General features: G+C 34.8%; 1 protein-coding gene across 5 annotated transcripts in view; it reads left to right on the forward strand.

Moving 5' to 3' along the window:
- The window catches only part of SNX13 (sorting nexin 13), a 65,258-nt gene that overhangs the window by 19,141 nt on the left and 32,061 nt on the right, over nt 1-14,056 (forward strand). For 4 of the 5 annotated variants that reach the window (XR_007628618.1, XM_050312444.1, XM_050312438.1 and 1 more), the window contains exons 2-8: nt 1,535-1,647; nt 5,204-5,306; nt 9,653-9,742; nt 10,182-10,303; nt 12,665-12,786; nt 12,922-13,023; nt 13,679-13,767. Coding sequence is in view for 4 of the 5 variants with exons in the window: in XM_050312444.1 (XP_050168401.1) it covers nt 1,535-1,647; nt 5,204-5,306; nt 9,653-9,742; nt 10,182-10,303; nt 12,665-12,786; nt 12,922-13,023; nt 13,679-13,767 (741 nt within the window). In the remaining variant the exon portion in view is untranslated. Of the gene's footprint in view, nt 1-1,534; nt 1,648-5,203; nt 5,307-9,652; nt 9,743-10,181; nt 10,342-11,591; nt 11,618-12,661; nt 12,787-12,921; nt 13,024-13,678; nt 13,768-14,056 lie in introns of those variants that run through there. The other variant, XM_050312464.1, reaches the window with a different exon arrangement.

Genomic DNA, 14,056 nt, shown 5'->3' on the forward strand with positions numbered 1-14,056 from the left:
AGCTAAAAAACAGCTCTCTGCAAATATGGTGTTCAATCTCTGCTTGTTTTCTAAATGTCAAACTGCAAGACGAGTTTATTTAAATACTTCCTTAGTGTTACTTGTTGACATAGCAGTTGTCTGAGTTCCCATCAGGGTATCATTTGATCACTGTTAGGAAAGGCGTAAATTAGACAACAAAAAGAAAAAGAAGTTGAGAACCTTAGAACTGGAACAGTTTCGGTGGCCTATAAATACTTGTCATCATTGGTTTCACACTCTTGGGACTTGGCTGAAACATGCTTTCCAGATTGAGCTAGAGACTGGGTTGAATTAAATTTATGTAAGTTTTGTTGACTGCATTGCAACACTGTGAAGGTCTAAAAACTATTGTAGCTAAGATCAGTCAGGTTTTCCCAACCTTGTTTTTTTAGATTACTGTGCATATACATATATGTATGTGCATACACACATCTGTCTATACTGATAGATCATGTATGTATATATGTGTGTATATAAATGCACTTATATTGTAACCTATATTGGCACAATAACCTGAATCTTGCTGCTTTTTTTTGTATTTGTGGTGGCTCCTCCAGTGCAGGTGAAGCGCTGCTCCATTTATGCAATCCCACCAGTCCCACAGATGTTTTTGTGGCCAGCTTTAAGTGCCCCATGGATTTTTCAAACAACCCTTGTCTCCCCACCACTGCCAAAGTATTTAGTCCTGCCTGCTAAACCAGATCTCTTCTAGGAATGTGGTAATACCTGTGTGGACAAAAGTGTTAATCAGGGATCTCTCTCTTGCTCATTTTCTTTGTTTTTACTTATATATATTAAGTGTCCTGGTTTTAAAAGAAAATCCTACTTGGGTATTTCAAAGGATTGTTTGAATGCCCTTGATTTCTATGGTAGTAATTGTTAGAGTAATCAGTTTCCTCCCTTTTGTTTGTGGGAGGGAGTAAGAGTGTATTTGCATCAAATATTTGGTGCACCTGTTGACCCATCTGTGACTTGACTGGAGAAAGGGACACATTTTTAGTCTTGCAACTGCTTTGATCTAGGGAAGAAATAGCATTGCTTGGTTGTAGAAAATAACATGTTTGGGTGTGTAAAACAATGTTGTATTCTGTCTCTTCCTGTTCTGTCACAAAACCTGCTTTTTTCTTGGAAATGTCAGTGAACTTTTCATGGGGAAGGAGAAGGAGGGGATCTCAAGGAACAAAAGTGTACAAAATGAGGGTAGAGAAGAAAAAGAAATGACACCTTAAAGGATGATAGTTGCGTCTGAAATTAGAGATGAGTAACAGTATTTGAAAGAAAAATACTCTTAATTTTGGCTAAACTGGACTACTAGCTGACAATATAATAGGGACATATTTGATAGCAATATACTCTTTAAAACAAAGGTAATTTTTGTTTCATCAAGCAAAACTTATTTCCTATCTAGTTACAATGTATCAAGCTTTGTAGAAACTGCAAATACTGCTCTGGAGATTTAAAGTTGTATGAATATCATATTAATTGTTCCTTTTCTATGTGTTCTTCATTACAGACCAGTCTTTCCATATGGGGATGGGGAAGTCTTGGCGTTGTGCTTTTTCTAGTAACTTTTGGACCCTTCGCTATATTTTACTTTGCATTTTATATCCTCTGCTTTGTGGGTGGGTAAGTATACTACTTAGTGTTTTGTATAATTATCTGTGAAAATAAAATTTTAATGTGAATAGTAGCAAATGGCTTGCTCTGAAGATCTGTAGTGGCTTTATGTAATTAATATTTCCACATTTGAGCAGCTTTTTATGAATTTTTTTTTTTCTTTGAAATCTCAGTTTAGCTGTTTATAATGGGTGTTGGAGGACAAATCCTCACATAAAACCAATGTTAATTTCAGTTCCTACTTTCTATTACTGTGTCAGTTCTTTTCCCGGGTACTTACTAAGTACTTATGTCTCCCTTTCTATCACAGTCTCATTTCCCTGCCTAAGGCACTTGGTTCATGAGGAAAGCTAGTGATGCTTTCCTGGGTGTTTGAAAGTGATGCTACACTTTGAACAGTTCAGCAGCTGTAGGTATTTCGTACTTTATGTAGACAGGAAGGAAGCAAACAGGTGAAGTTTTTATGGTCTTTAGCACCATTATTACATTGTATATTATAATATCTGCCTTGTAACCATTAAAACTTTCATTTTCAATGCAAAGTCAAGATGTCTATTCCTCCTTCTTCTCTCTCGTAATTCTAATCTGCAGAATAACAACATTTCTAGGCTCTCCAAGACCTACTTGATTTCTAATGGGGTGTCTGGGCTACCTTTAAGGGTTTTTTCCTTCCTTTGGAACACTGTTTTAACCTTCTTATTCGATACAGTGCAGAATGTATGTATATTCCTGTATGTCTCATCAAAAAATGTAATAGAGTTTTGTAGCTAGGATTAGAGCTGCTATGCATGGGTTTCAACTGGATTAAGTTTAGCATTCCATCTCTGAAAAATCAGAATAGTCAGTCTTCTAGAATGAGGATTTAGTTAAAGTAAAACCACTTCCAAGTAAATGCTTTTGTCTTGTTAAGTCTTGATGCATGTATGTTTATCATATTTTGCTGGCTGTTTGTCCAGAGGAAAAGACAAAGAGTCTGTCCAAAGGGCAAGATTTCCTCTGTTTACTGTTTTGTGCTACCACTTCCTTAGTGGTAGCACATGCAGTATGAAAAATAAGGGCTTATCTTTCATTCTTGCTCAATTTCATTAGCTTGGCTTTTCAAAGCTGACAGTGAAAGCAGTCTCTCATAGAGTATGTCTGAAACCAGCTACAATTTGTCACCACGAGAATGCCTGTGGTGCCTGTGCTCACTCATTCTCAACTCAGCTCTGTGGTTCTTCTGCTGCTTTGGTTCGGTTTTGTCACTAGTCAGTAAAAATTGATCTTATTAAGGATAAATTCATCTAGTGGTAGGTAGTGTATCTGTTGAAGCAGAATTTGTATCCATCTCCCTATTATGTGTTTACTTACATAGATGGCAAGTCTCAGCCCTTCCAGTAGAATGTCATCACTTCATTACTTTAACATACACATTTTGGCTAAGGCCGTGATCTGGCCGTTTTTTGCACTGTTAATTTTTTTCAGAGTGACACACGTTAACATTCAACACACAGAACCGTGAGTGCCAGTTGGGTCAAATAGGTTTATATCTAAATTATTCCTGCCTACTTTTTCTTTTTTTTTTTTTGAATTAATTCCCTAGAAGTTCAGCCAAATGCTTAGTCATGTTTCTCTTAGAAACAAACAAATTAATGTTACAAAGTAACTTTTCCACTTACGATTTGCAACTTCGTTATAACATCATTTACATAAATTTAGAAAATAAAAATGTAGTTCCTTATTATAGTAGTGTCCATAATATTTACCATGTCCTTTTCTGGAGAAAAAGAACAATTTTGGACATGGATTTTTATGCTAGAATTTTATGGTTGAATTGTACGTTACTTCTAGGTTTTTATACTTCACTCAAAAAACCAAAAGTGGCCTATACCAAAGGTTTCTGACTCCCACTAGCTGGAACTCCAGCTGCTGTCCCATTTTGCAGTTTAAACAAAAGAAAATGCTGAATCCTAACTGGTCTCATTCTTAGTATTGACCTAAGCATTTAAATTATACACCAGTGAGCTGTGCAGGAAGACAATGGTGATACCGTATCTGTATCAATATAATCAGTCTGTTTATACTATTTAACTTCTATTATGTTCTAGTTATTTCTTTTTGATTTACTCTCAGCTATATGTTTGCACAGATCGCTTGTAGTAAACATACTATTTTTTTTTGTGTATGTGGAAGAATACTGAAATCATTTGTATACATATGAATAAAAGTTCTAAATCAAAATTTCCCTTGTTCATTTTGTTTCAAGGCTGACTTATGATAGCCTTTTTCAATTCAGAATCTGGTAACTCATCATATAGGGAACTGAGCTCTTTCCATCAAAAACAGGAGGCAAAATACAGATTTTGTTTCCTTAACCTGTGTAGAATATTACAGGGTGTTATTCTTCATGAAACACTTTTTGCCTCTTTTTCAAGTGTTGGTGCAGATCCTTTATCCTGAGTGCTGGGCCTGTTGGTTTCCATCTGCCTTTTCTTTCTACTAAGCATTAATTACCTTATTTTCTTTCTTCCTCTCTTTCACTCCTAAGGAAGTAAAATAAAAATTATGTGAATTGTGGCTTTCCTGCCAGGCTTGGGCTTCTGATGTTGCAAGAACTGAAATTTCTTGGATCGTTGGTTGCTTTGTCATTTAAGGGAATTTGCTCTGTCATCAAAACCCATAATAATTGATACTCAATCACATCCATATATATGTGATTGACTGCCTATGTTGATGATTCTAAATGCTGACCAAATCAGGAATGGTTCTGAACCTGCTTTCTGACTTTCACAAAGCATTCAGCCGAGACTGTTACTTTTCAGACTCGAGGAGAAAATGATAAGTCTGTGGTCTTCATTTTTCTATCTTTTACCTTTGTTCTGTTGTTACTCTGTCCTTGAGAAAAGCTGACCTTCCAGTAATCTTTGGAAGAATTTTTAAAAATTAAGTAAAATACAATCTTTTCCAGATCTATTATTTAGAGAGAGGTAAAATGATTTCTCATTCACCATATTGAGAATCCTCTTGATTAATTGGATAAGCATTTACACTACAAGATTCTGGTTAGCAAGTTTGAGTGCAATCTTTAAACATATGCAATCAGTGGTTAGTTATGCTTACTACATCAGTTTATTCCTGAACTGTGCTTTTGTGGCTTATACTTCAGTGGAGTGGCCTGAACATATTACTAAAGAGTTTATTACTTCATAGTGTTGAAGTAAAAGAATCTTTGTATAAATACAACCAGAGCAACTTCTATATGTGCCCCCCTTTCCATGTACCCCTCTTTCATATTTGTGAGCATAGACACTGTGTTATCACAGGTTCTTCTCACACAGCAGCTCTGTAGTATAAACTGTACTTTATAGAGCTGCTATGTGATAAGAATATATGAAGACACGTAATACAAGACTGCGAAACTTCATACTTAGTATTGTGTCAGTTATTTTAAGCAGCACACTACACTGTGAAAGAGTAGGAGAGTAAGCAAACTGTCATATATTGTCATTTTATAACTTGCTGTGAAATATTTTCTAGAGGTAGGGAAAGATGGCTGTTGTAGCTGGTCTTTCTTTTTCCATTTTAGGGGTTTTGTGGTTACACTTTTATTTGGAAAAAGCAACTCAGAAAAATACCTTGAGCAGTGTGAACATTCATTTCTCCCTTGTACATCAGTTGGGATCCCTAAGGTAAGGAAAGTTTTCTGGTCTTCTAGATCAGATTTTCTAACTTGGAAAATTAGAATGACACTAGTAATCAGTTTTAATCTAAGAATTGTGCCTTTTTCCACTTTTCAGCTTTCCTTTTCTGAATTCTTAACACATAATTTTGGTTGATGGACCTAAATTCAGGGTTCCTCATTGGATAAATCTGCATCTGTTTAGTACAGAAAAAATTGCTAGTAGCCAAAAGGTAGAATTTCTAGGAATTCCTGGTTTATGAAACAATACATCTTGGTAGCTCAGAAGTTTAGTTATATGTTGTCCTAATCCATTTGCATGCATCAGAACAGAGAAAGCAGCTTAACCCCAAGATTGCTAGTAATGTTAGATTTAATCTTATAGCTGTTTTTACTGTAACATCCTGCTCTTTCTTAGCTGTCAGGTAACTACACTTCATGCTGTGTATGAAAGGGCATGAGTGTTCAATGTTATCAGTAGTACACAGAAATTTATCTTGTGATTCAGCAGTATGTTTTCTAAACACAACTTTTTTGTAACTGGTTGGTAAGTAGCCTTTTCACTTAAACTGTTGAATCTTTTGAAATAAATCTATAACTTAAGTATGTTCTAAACAGTAGAATAAGGTTACTGGTCCAAATGAAAAACAGTTAAGGCTGAAAAAGGGAAAGTCAGCTAACGGTTCTGTTCCATTAATTAAACCTCATTTTACAGGACTAGGTTTCTTGGTGTGGTATAGAATTTAGCGCTTATATGGAGTGTTACTTATATCATCATGTTTGAGAGAAGATTTAAAGAAGTTTTCCTGTCAAATTTCCAATACATGGATGAAAACTTTTTTAATATTCATGTTACTTTTTTTTATCTCAGTACTTATGTGTGCTCTGGTTACTTTATAAAAGAATAAAATCTTGTGGAGGTTTTTGTGTAATCTTTGCACTTTGAGTAGTTTCACTTCTGATTTGAATATGGATTATTGACACATCACTTTTCTCAACTGACCTGCCTTGACTAATCTCTGGGTTTAAGTTTTGTAATACCAAAGGTATTTATTTTTAGCTGACTTACAAAATGCTTTTTTTGGAGCTGTTCACCAACTACAATCTGTTTCTCTTGTACAATAGTGTTTTGCATTTCTTTTTTACCACTGTATTAAAATTGCATTAACTGAGTTTTTCATTAGCAATGCAAGAAGAGATGAGTCCTAACCGAACCCAAATTTGTAGTTTGCTTGTGATTCCTGTTTGCTATTTCTGCATTAAATTTCTGCTGACTTATCTTCATGGAAAGTAATATTTTTAACTTGAAATTGTTCTCATGTTTAAAGCCATTGTGATCCTAAGTGGTCCTGAACTAGGAATATTTTTTCTAGTGGCTAGTCTATATAGGTTATACTTCTTCCATGAACCAAATAGAAACCGAATTCACCTTAATATAAAATTATTTTTTGTTACTCTGAGAAATAATCTGAAATAAATAAGCAGCTCTTTTCAACAAAGACAATCAGAGGTTTTATGATTGTGTTAAGGTTTCTTATTCTTAAGAGTTTTTTTAGACTAAGATGAATGTTCAAATGCTTGACTTTACAGAAGTCATTTATAATACAGAGCACAAAAATTGTGGATGCAAATTATGTGTAGAATGTAGTGTAAGTTACAACACAGGATTTGGTGCCAATAGGTTTCCTTGATCACTGCTTATTATACTTAGTAGTGAATATATAATGAAAGCCTCACAGTAAGAAGAAATACTTAAGGTACACTTGATGGAAGACCATATATCTTTTTTGTTGTTGTTTGCATACACACGGGGAGGCTTAAAAATTAGTTTTGTATTTTCTTTTCTTTTTAAAGCAAGTCTTACATAACTTTTGTGTCAGCAACACATTCGATGCGATAATGTACTGGCTCTGCAAGATAAGTCTGCAACCTTACATTAAAACAGTGTTGAACAAAGGGCAAGTTTAGAGCCTTCTGAACTGTTAACTTGAATACTTTTTTGAATTAGAATTATAGATTCACTCCAAATTACAGAAGTGTGGAATTTTTGGTTATTATAATAATTGATGTCTCTGCTTTGCCCAAAAGACAAGGAGTTTCTGTAGACTGGGTATAACATTGCCAAATTGCTATTAGATAACAGTGATAACAACTTAAAAGTACTAGTTGAATATTTGATCCCTGACTAGTTTCTGAATCTCTGTAAGTCAGTGGGTCATGTGCTATGTTATGGATTTGATGCAGATGAGTAAATGAGTGCCTTGTCTGCTCATGAAATCCTGTGACTGTGATTTGGGAAATAGTGGCACAGTACAAATAAAGCATATTTCGTATTTAACAATTACCTAACATAGTTTCAAAAAAGGACTTAAAAATATCTTTTAGTGTAGCGAAGATAAAGTCTGAAGCTACTCAGTCACTGCAGTTAGGTGTTTGTGGAGCCTGAGTTTCTTTACTCTGTGCTGCATCTTACTTCATGGAGTATATGTCTCACATTCCTCATGAGTGCTTCCTACCTGCTTAAAATGAAGTAAGGAGGTGTCAAATTTAATGATAACAAGTGATGTTTGTTTTTCCTAAGTCATGATTTAATACTGGTAAAGTGCATCAGATTAATTGTGTGTGAAGTGACAGTTAAATAGAACAGTTGTTGTCTTTGGTGCATTTGGTCCTTCCTTTAAGTTTGTCTTCTATGTCAGTGTCTGGAAGGCAGACTTAAAACCAGCAATGCTTTCCAAGGGAGACTACGGTCAACTGTTGTACCTGTAATGGAATAAAAGCACATATTTGAAATTTTAGATGTCTTCAAACATATCAAAAGCAAATTAAATTATTCTGTAGGTACATAAACGTTTCACTGGAGAAAAAGAATATGAAAAAATGGTGTAACCTTGTAGTTAGCTCTGCTTTGAGCAGGAGGCTGGACAAGATGAATTCCTGAAGCTTAAGCCAAAACTTGGATCCTGTGAGGATATGAACATTTAGATTTTTGCCTAATAATTTTGCATATTCTCTGAGTCTTCCTCTCTCTCTTCTTTGTGGCTGCTCCTTTTTTTTGCTTCTGTTTTTCCTCCGTGTTTTCCAAATGTGGTTTTATGGATGCAGTCCATCAGAACTCTTTTAACAACTTTGTTTCACAATTTGAACTATGTTGTGCCTAGTAAAAGTATATCAGTATTCAGTTCTGTATCGTTTTGGTGTTTTTGAAACCATCAAGACAAAAATATTTTGCAGTATATAGTTGGGGTATTGTTTGAATGTGAGTCAACTCTATTCGAATTAAAGTAGCATTGAATGGATCCCGTGTCTTAAAAGTTTAAAAATATACAGAATTTTGCAACAAAATACTTTGGTATTGTGATACAGAGTTGGTTAAGCAGGCTGATTTTTCTTCTGGCCTCAGGTATTTCACTGCTGTTCACTGTTGAGTGGTTTGGATGAGCAATACTTAGGGAGAGTCACACAGAACAGAAACACTGGATATATGATTTATATTGTCTTCATTTATCGTTTTGGCAGTTCTTCTATGTTTCCAGTATAGTGATAAATTTCTCTCTAGAAGAAAAAAATGATTGCTTATTTTGAGCAGTAGTGTAAGTTGTTGGCACTGTTATTTCTGTGCACGGCTAATCAGAACTGTATGGAAAGACAGTATTAGTTTAACTTAGAGAAGCACTGATAAAGGGTGTTCTTTTTCAGTATGTCACCTGCCTAAACTCAGCTCTGATGAGGTCATTCTTGGAGTTAACTGCTCTGAGTTGCAAGTCCTTCAATAGAATAATTTCTTTCCCCCCCCATCAACTACTTTTGAAAGACTCATCTGTTGAGTAGCAATGGTACAAAAGAGTAATTTTTCTTCTGGCATATAGAATAAATTGAGATGGATAAAGAAACCAGAAAAACCCAACTGAACAATTACCTACCTGAGATTTCACAATCAAGTAGGGAACTGGAATCTTGCACAAAAACTACCTTGTGCTGCTGTTGTGTCTCCCTCTTCCCTCCTTTTCTGACTATTTGAGTTTTATTTCCTTCTGATCTAGTATTTTAGCAAACATTTACAGTGAACAAGAAGTAGGTTTTTAGGTTAGTTCCTCACCATTATTATTGTTGCTCAGGGAGGTGGTGAATGCCTTATCCCTGGAAACATTCAAGATCAAATTGAGCAGGGGAATTGATTAGACTAGATGACCTTCTAACCCAAATCATTCTACGATTCTATATTTTCTATAAATTACAATAACGTGGAAAATGTTGTATAAAGTCATTACTGAAGGTATATGTATCCTAAACGGTAGAACTGGTTTTTAATTAGACCTAAAACCTGCAAAGTTACATTTCCCAATTTCTTTCAAGTGCATAGAAGAAATGAAACGTGAAGCCAGACCTATTAAGATTGACAGAAGACTGACAGGTGCAAATATAATTGATGAGCCTTTGCAACAGGTAAGTTCTAACCAGGGCTGTTTAACCTTTTTCTGTTTGTTTGGGGTTTTTGTTGTTGTTTGGTTTTTTTTAATATTGACTATGTAATGTATAAGTAGTTGAGCAAGAAATAGAATTTTAAAAGTTTTATCATATTTGAGAGTGATAAGTGAGAAAACACTGAGGATGGGTGAGGATACTGAGCAATATTTGAGTATATTTTCCACGTATTATAGTCTGTCAGTGTAGTGGTGATGATATGTGGAAACGAGTATTAATAAGAGGTTTCAGTATGTGAATATATTGTTTCACTCATAATTTTATAATGATAAGGGAGTATGGTTCACTGTGCTAACCATTTAAGATAAGTGTTCTTGCATTATCAGGCAGAAAAATCTATTGTTTATTTTTTTAGTCCTTTTTCATTAGTTCACATTTATTTTTCTCCTTCCAATTTCAGGTAATCCAGTTTTCCCTGAGAGACTATGTGCAGTATTGGTATTATACACTAAGTGATGATGAATCATTTCTTCTGGAAATTAGGCAGGCTCTTCAGTATGCACTCGTTCAGTTTTCTGCCAGGTAAGATTATTTGTATTTTCATCAATACACTGTGGGTTGTATGGTAGTAGATAAGTGATTTAAGTTTATCTATTGCCATAGTTCAGTATAGTTTACAGAAAGAACGTGTAAAATTTTAAGATAGTAGTCTAAGAACTACAATCTTTTGCTGATCTCTTAAAGGATATAATGGAGATGATGATGTTTGTAGCCATGGTCTTTTGCAAAATGACCGTTTCCAAATTAAGATTAATGTCTAAAATTACTGAATAGCCTTTTTTTTTTTTTTTTTTTGCAACTTAAGCACTGAGTTTGTGAATCATCACCTCTTTGTACTCAGGTCTGTTTCATTTAAGAGTAGGACCACTCCCAAGGTAAGTCAGTCTGATAGTCTTGGATTCAACTTGTGTATCAGCTCAGATAACTTTTGAAAGTGGTGTTGCTCTTCAATATGTAAGAACAATGGGTATTTTTAAATGAATAGTAATCTGGGGAATGAAATGGTATGTCACATATGTAAATTATTTTTTATAATAGGGTTGATCCAGAGCAAATGGATAGTTTATTAATTTTTTCATGTTTTTTCTGCTGTTTGCTGACTTCCTGCTACTTGATTAAGCAATTTGTTTGGAAAATTATTTACTTTCTTTAGTATGGCTGATTTCTCAGCCCAGGTACCACATACCTTTAAATCCACCTACTTCTTTGTTAAGTTTTTATTTCAGGTATTCATCCCATTGTGCTGATTGGCACCTGTTTTCTCTTCAGAAAAGGCTGTGGGTCACCTAAATATAATTGATTTCTTAGGAATTTTAAGATGTGCTATCCCTTCTCTCTGTTGACTTGAAAACGTAGGTCAGTGTACTTTTCTGGCGAGAAGGGAAAGATGTAGATCTAGGTTTAATACTAAGAAAAATTCATTATAATATAATCTTACTGATTGTGGAATAGTGAAGATTCTAGGAAACAGTGTTGAAAGTAGTGAAAACTATGCTAAATATGTTACAGCAACTAAACCTAGGGTTACATGAAAAGGACCTGGCTACCCAGCTTCAATATTTTTGTGTGTTTGGCGAAGTTACTTCATTGGACAGTATCAGTCACTGAGTTTGTGTCAAAGCAGGTCAAGCTATAACAAATTTATTTTTCTTTCCTACAGCACTATAGCTCTTCAAAAATAGGCACTGCTCCTGTACAGTTTTGTTCTGCTCCACAAAGCAAATCAATTTCACAGGGTTGCAGCAGTTCTTGTGCAGAGAAGATGATGTAGTGTATTTATAACGCCTGTAGCTGGATATAGCTGAAACAGTTTAGATTAGCACCCTCGCCTCTAATTTTTATATAGCCCTGTGAGCTTCTGCAGGGAATGAATACAGTGGGAATTTTTTTTCCCATGAGAGCTGCACATTTGGGAGCGTGGTATGAGGCTGCCACCTAGAGGTTTTGTGCGGTTCCATCACTGTACGGTTTGTTGAGCAGGATTATCGACTGCCCTTTGGGACAGCTCTGCTTCTTATTCCCCTCTAGATTTTGCAGTAGACTTCCCTTTCTTCTAGAGTTCCTTATTCCTTTCGAGGGGAAAGAAAGAGCAGGCGAGGGAGCAAACACAAAAAAGAAGTTTTATAGAAGGATTCTGCTATAACAAAGTAGGTGTCTGAGAGAGTTTGGGTAGGAGAATACTTAGTTCAGGGCAAGAGCCATCACTAACATCAAGCATCATTAAACCTATAATGCACAAGTGCATTTTGTGGTTGACCAGTAAGGCGCAGACATCATAGGAATATCTCTTTATCGTTTTCATACTAGTAAGGAAATAGTTTTATGCAAATATAACAGTGACTATATTTTGATGTAAACCTATGGGCATTTTTGGAGGTACACGTTAATTACCTCATATAAGCTGTGGAATCAATTGTTGATAATATTAGATTACTTTTAGTTTCAGGTGAAATGTGTGTTTTCTCACTTGTGCATATACTGAAAATTCAGAAGAAAATTATTTTGTTTAGATGCCTTCCCAAATGGTAGAGAGTGTGGCTGAAAAAGACCTAGGAGAGTGTTTGAGTTCTAGGTTGTAAACTATTTATATCAGGATTTCTCACAGATACCTGGCAATGTCATGAGTCAGAACAGTATCCCAGATACTAATGTTGATTTAAAACTAATTCAAGCATAAATATTAATGTGATGCAAGAGTGATATTTTAACATATTTGGTTTGTTTTCAGTGAATAGACAATTAGAAGACTGATTTATTTCTTTGCTTTACCATGTTTACTATCAATGTTGTTCTTGGCAGGGAGAAAAAAAAAGTAGAAATTTATTATCGTTCTTTCTGTTCAGGATAAATTAATTCATTTTCTTGGATGTTCTTGTCTAATAGGTCAAAGGAAACAGATTGGCAGCCTTATTTCACTACACGACTTGTTGATGACTTTGGCACTCATCTTCGAGTTTTCAGAAAAGCTCAGCAAAGGATAGCGGAGAAAGGCGATCAGATGAAAGGTAATGTAAAATATGTTTTGATTTGAGTCTGAGTAGGTCGGTATCTTACATATGTGAAATATTTTATAATTGAAGTTTGCTTTCAAGTTTCTAATCTTTCCAAAATTATGTTTCTTTTTATTTTTGTTTGTATAGATCAAGCTGAGGAACTTGTAGATACATTCTTTGAGGTTGAAGTTGAAATGGAAAAAGATGTCTGTCGTGATCTAGTCTGCACTTCTCCCAAAGATGAAGAAGGTCTCTTAATATTATCTTCTGAGTAAATATTTTAGTGTGGGAGACTAAATTAAGATACTAATGGTTGTGTACACAGTATGAAATATATTAAAATCTTAGCATGTGACTTTCACAGTGAGATTGTCAACTATACACATATATTTACTCTAATTTGTACATATTATTGCTGCAATTACAATGAAGCCTGTAAGTCTTCCTCCTTTCACTGGAAGAATTTTAAGATAGAAATATGTTTTCTGAGAGGCAGATTCTTACTGCTTTTTGTTAGATGTACCTTCCTTGTCACTAGTCTGTAGTCTTCATTAAAAAAAAAATCATTTAATCCTTTTAGGCAAAGTGTTGAAGGGGGGAAAAAACCCCTGTAAATATAAAGTAGGGAAAATATATTAGGGTTTGGGGGTGTGTTTGTTTGTTTGTCTGTTTGTTTTTTGATCTTGGAATTTGACTTTTGTTGTCTTGGTTTTGAGGTAGATCTCTCTCAATTAGGTTAACATCAGTGCTGCTTATATTCCATCTGAAAGGTGCTACTGTGATGCTTGGACTGTAAGATATATATGATTGTATCTTTGAACTTAAAATTAAGGATTTATCTATAGGATTTTATAGCATCAGGTAAGATGTGAAATAATATAAAATTATTGTTCTTCCTCTCTAGGATTCCTAAGGGATCTGTGTGAGGTTTTACTGTATATATTGCTACCTCCTGGAGACTTCCAGAACAAGATCATGCGATACTTTGTCAGGGTAAATACAGACTCTAAAACCCATCCCAGTTCTTTGGTTTAACCTCAAAAAATTTTAGATCTAATCTGCTACTCTTATTTTCTAAAATTGATCTAATTTAACGTTAGGATATTTTAACTGCAGTAGAGTTCTTGATAAGTATTTAGTAGCAGAGAGTAGTTTGCGTGAAACGATTTTGAAGGTTGTTTTAGCTCTAGCGACGTTAGCAAAGCATGATAAAATGGATGTTGCTTTTCGTGAGTTATTAACATTTTGTAACGCTAACTGGAAGAGAATGTGCTAGTACCTA

Source organism: Myiozetetes cayanensis, unplaced genomic scaffold (genome assembly GCF_022539395.1).
Source record: "Myiozetetes cayanensis isolate MyiCay16 unplaced genomic scaffold, myiCay2020 scf1, whole genome shotgun sequence".
Classification (NCBI taxonomy): domain Eukaryota; kingdom Metazoa; phylum Chordata; class Aves; order Passeriformes; family Tyrannidae; genus Myiozetetes; species Myiozetetes cayanensis.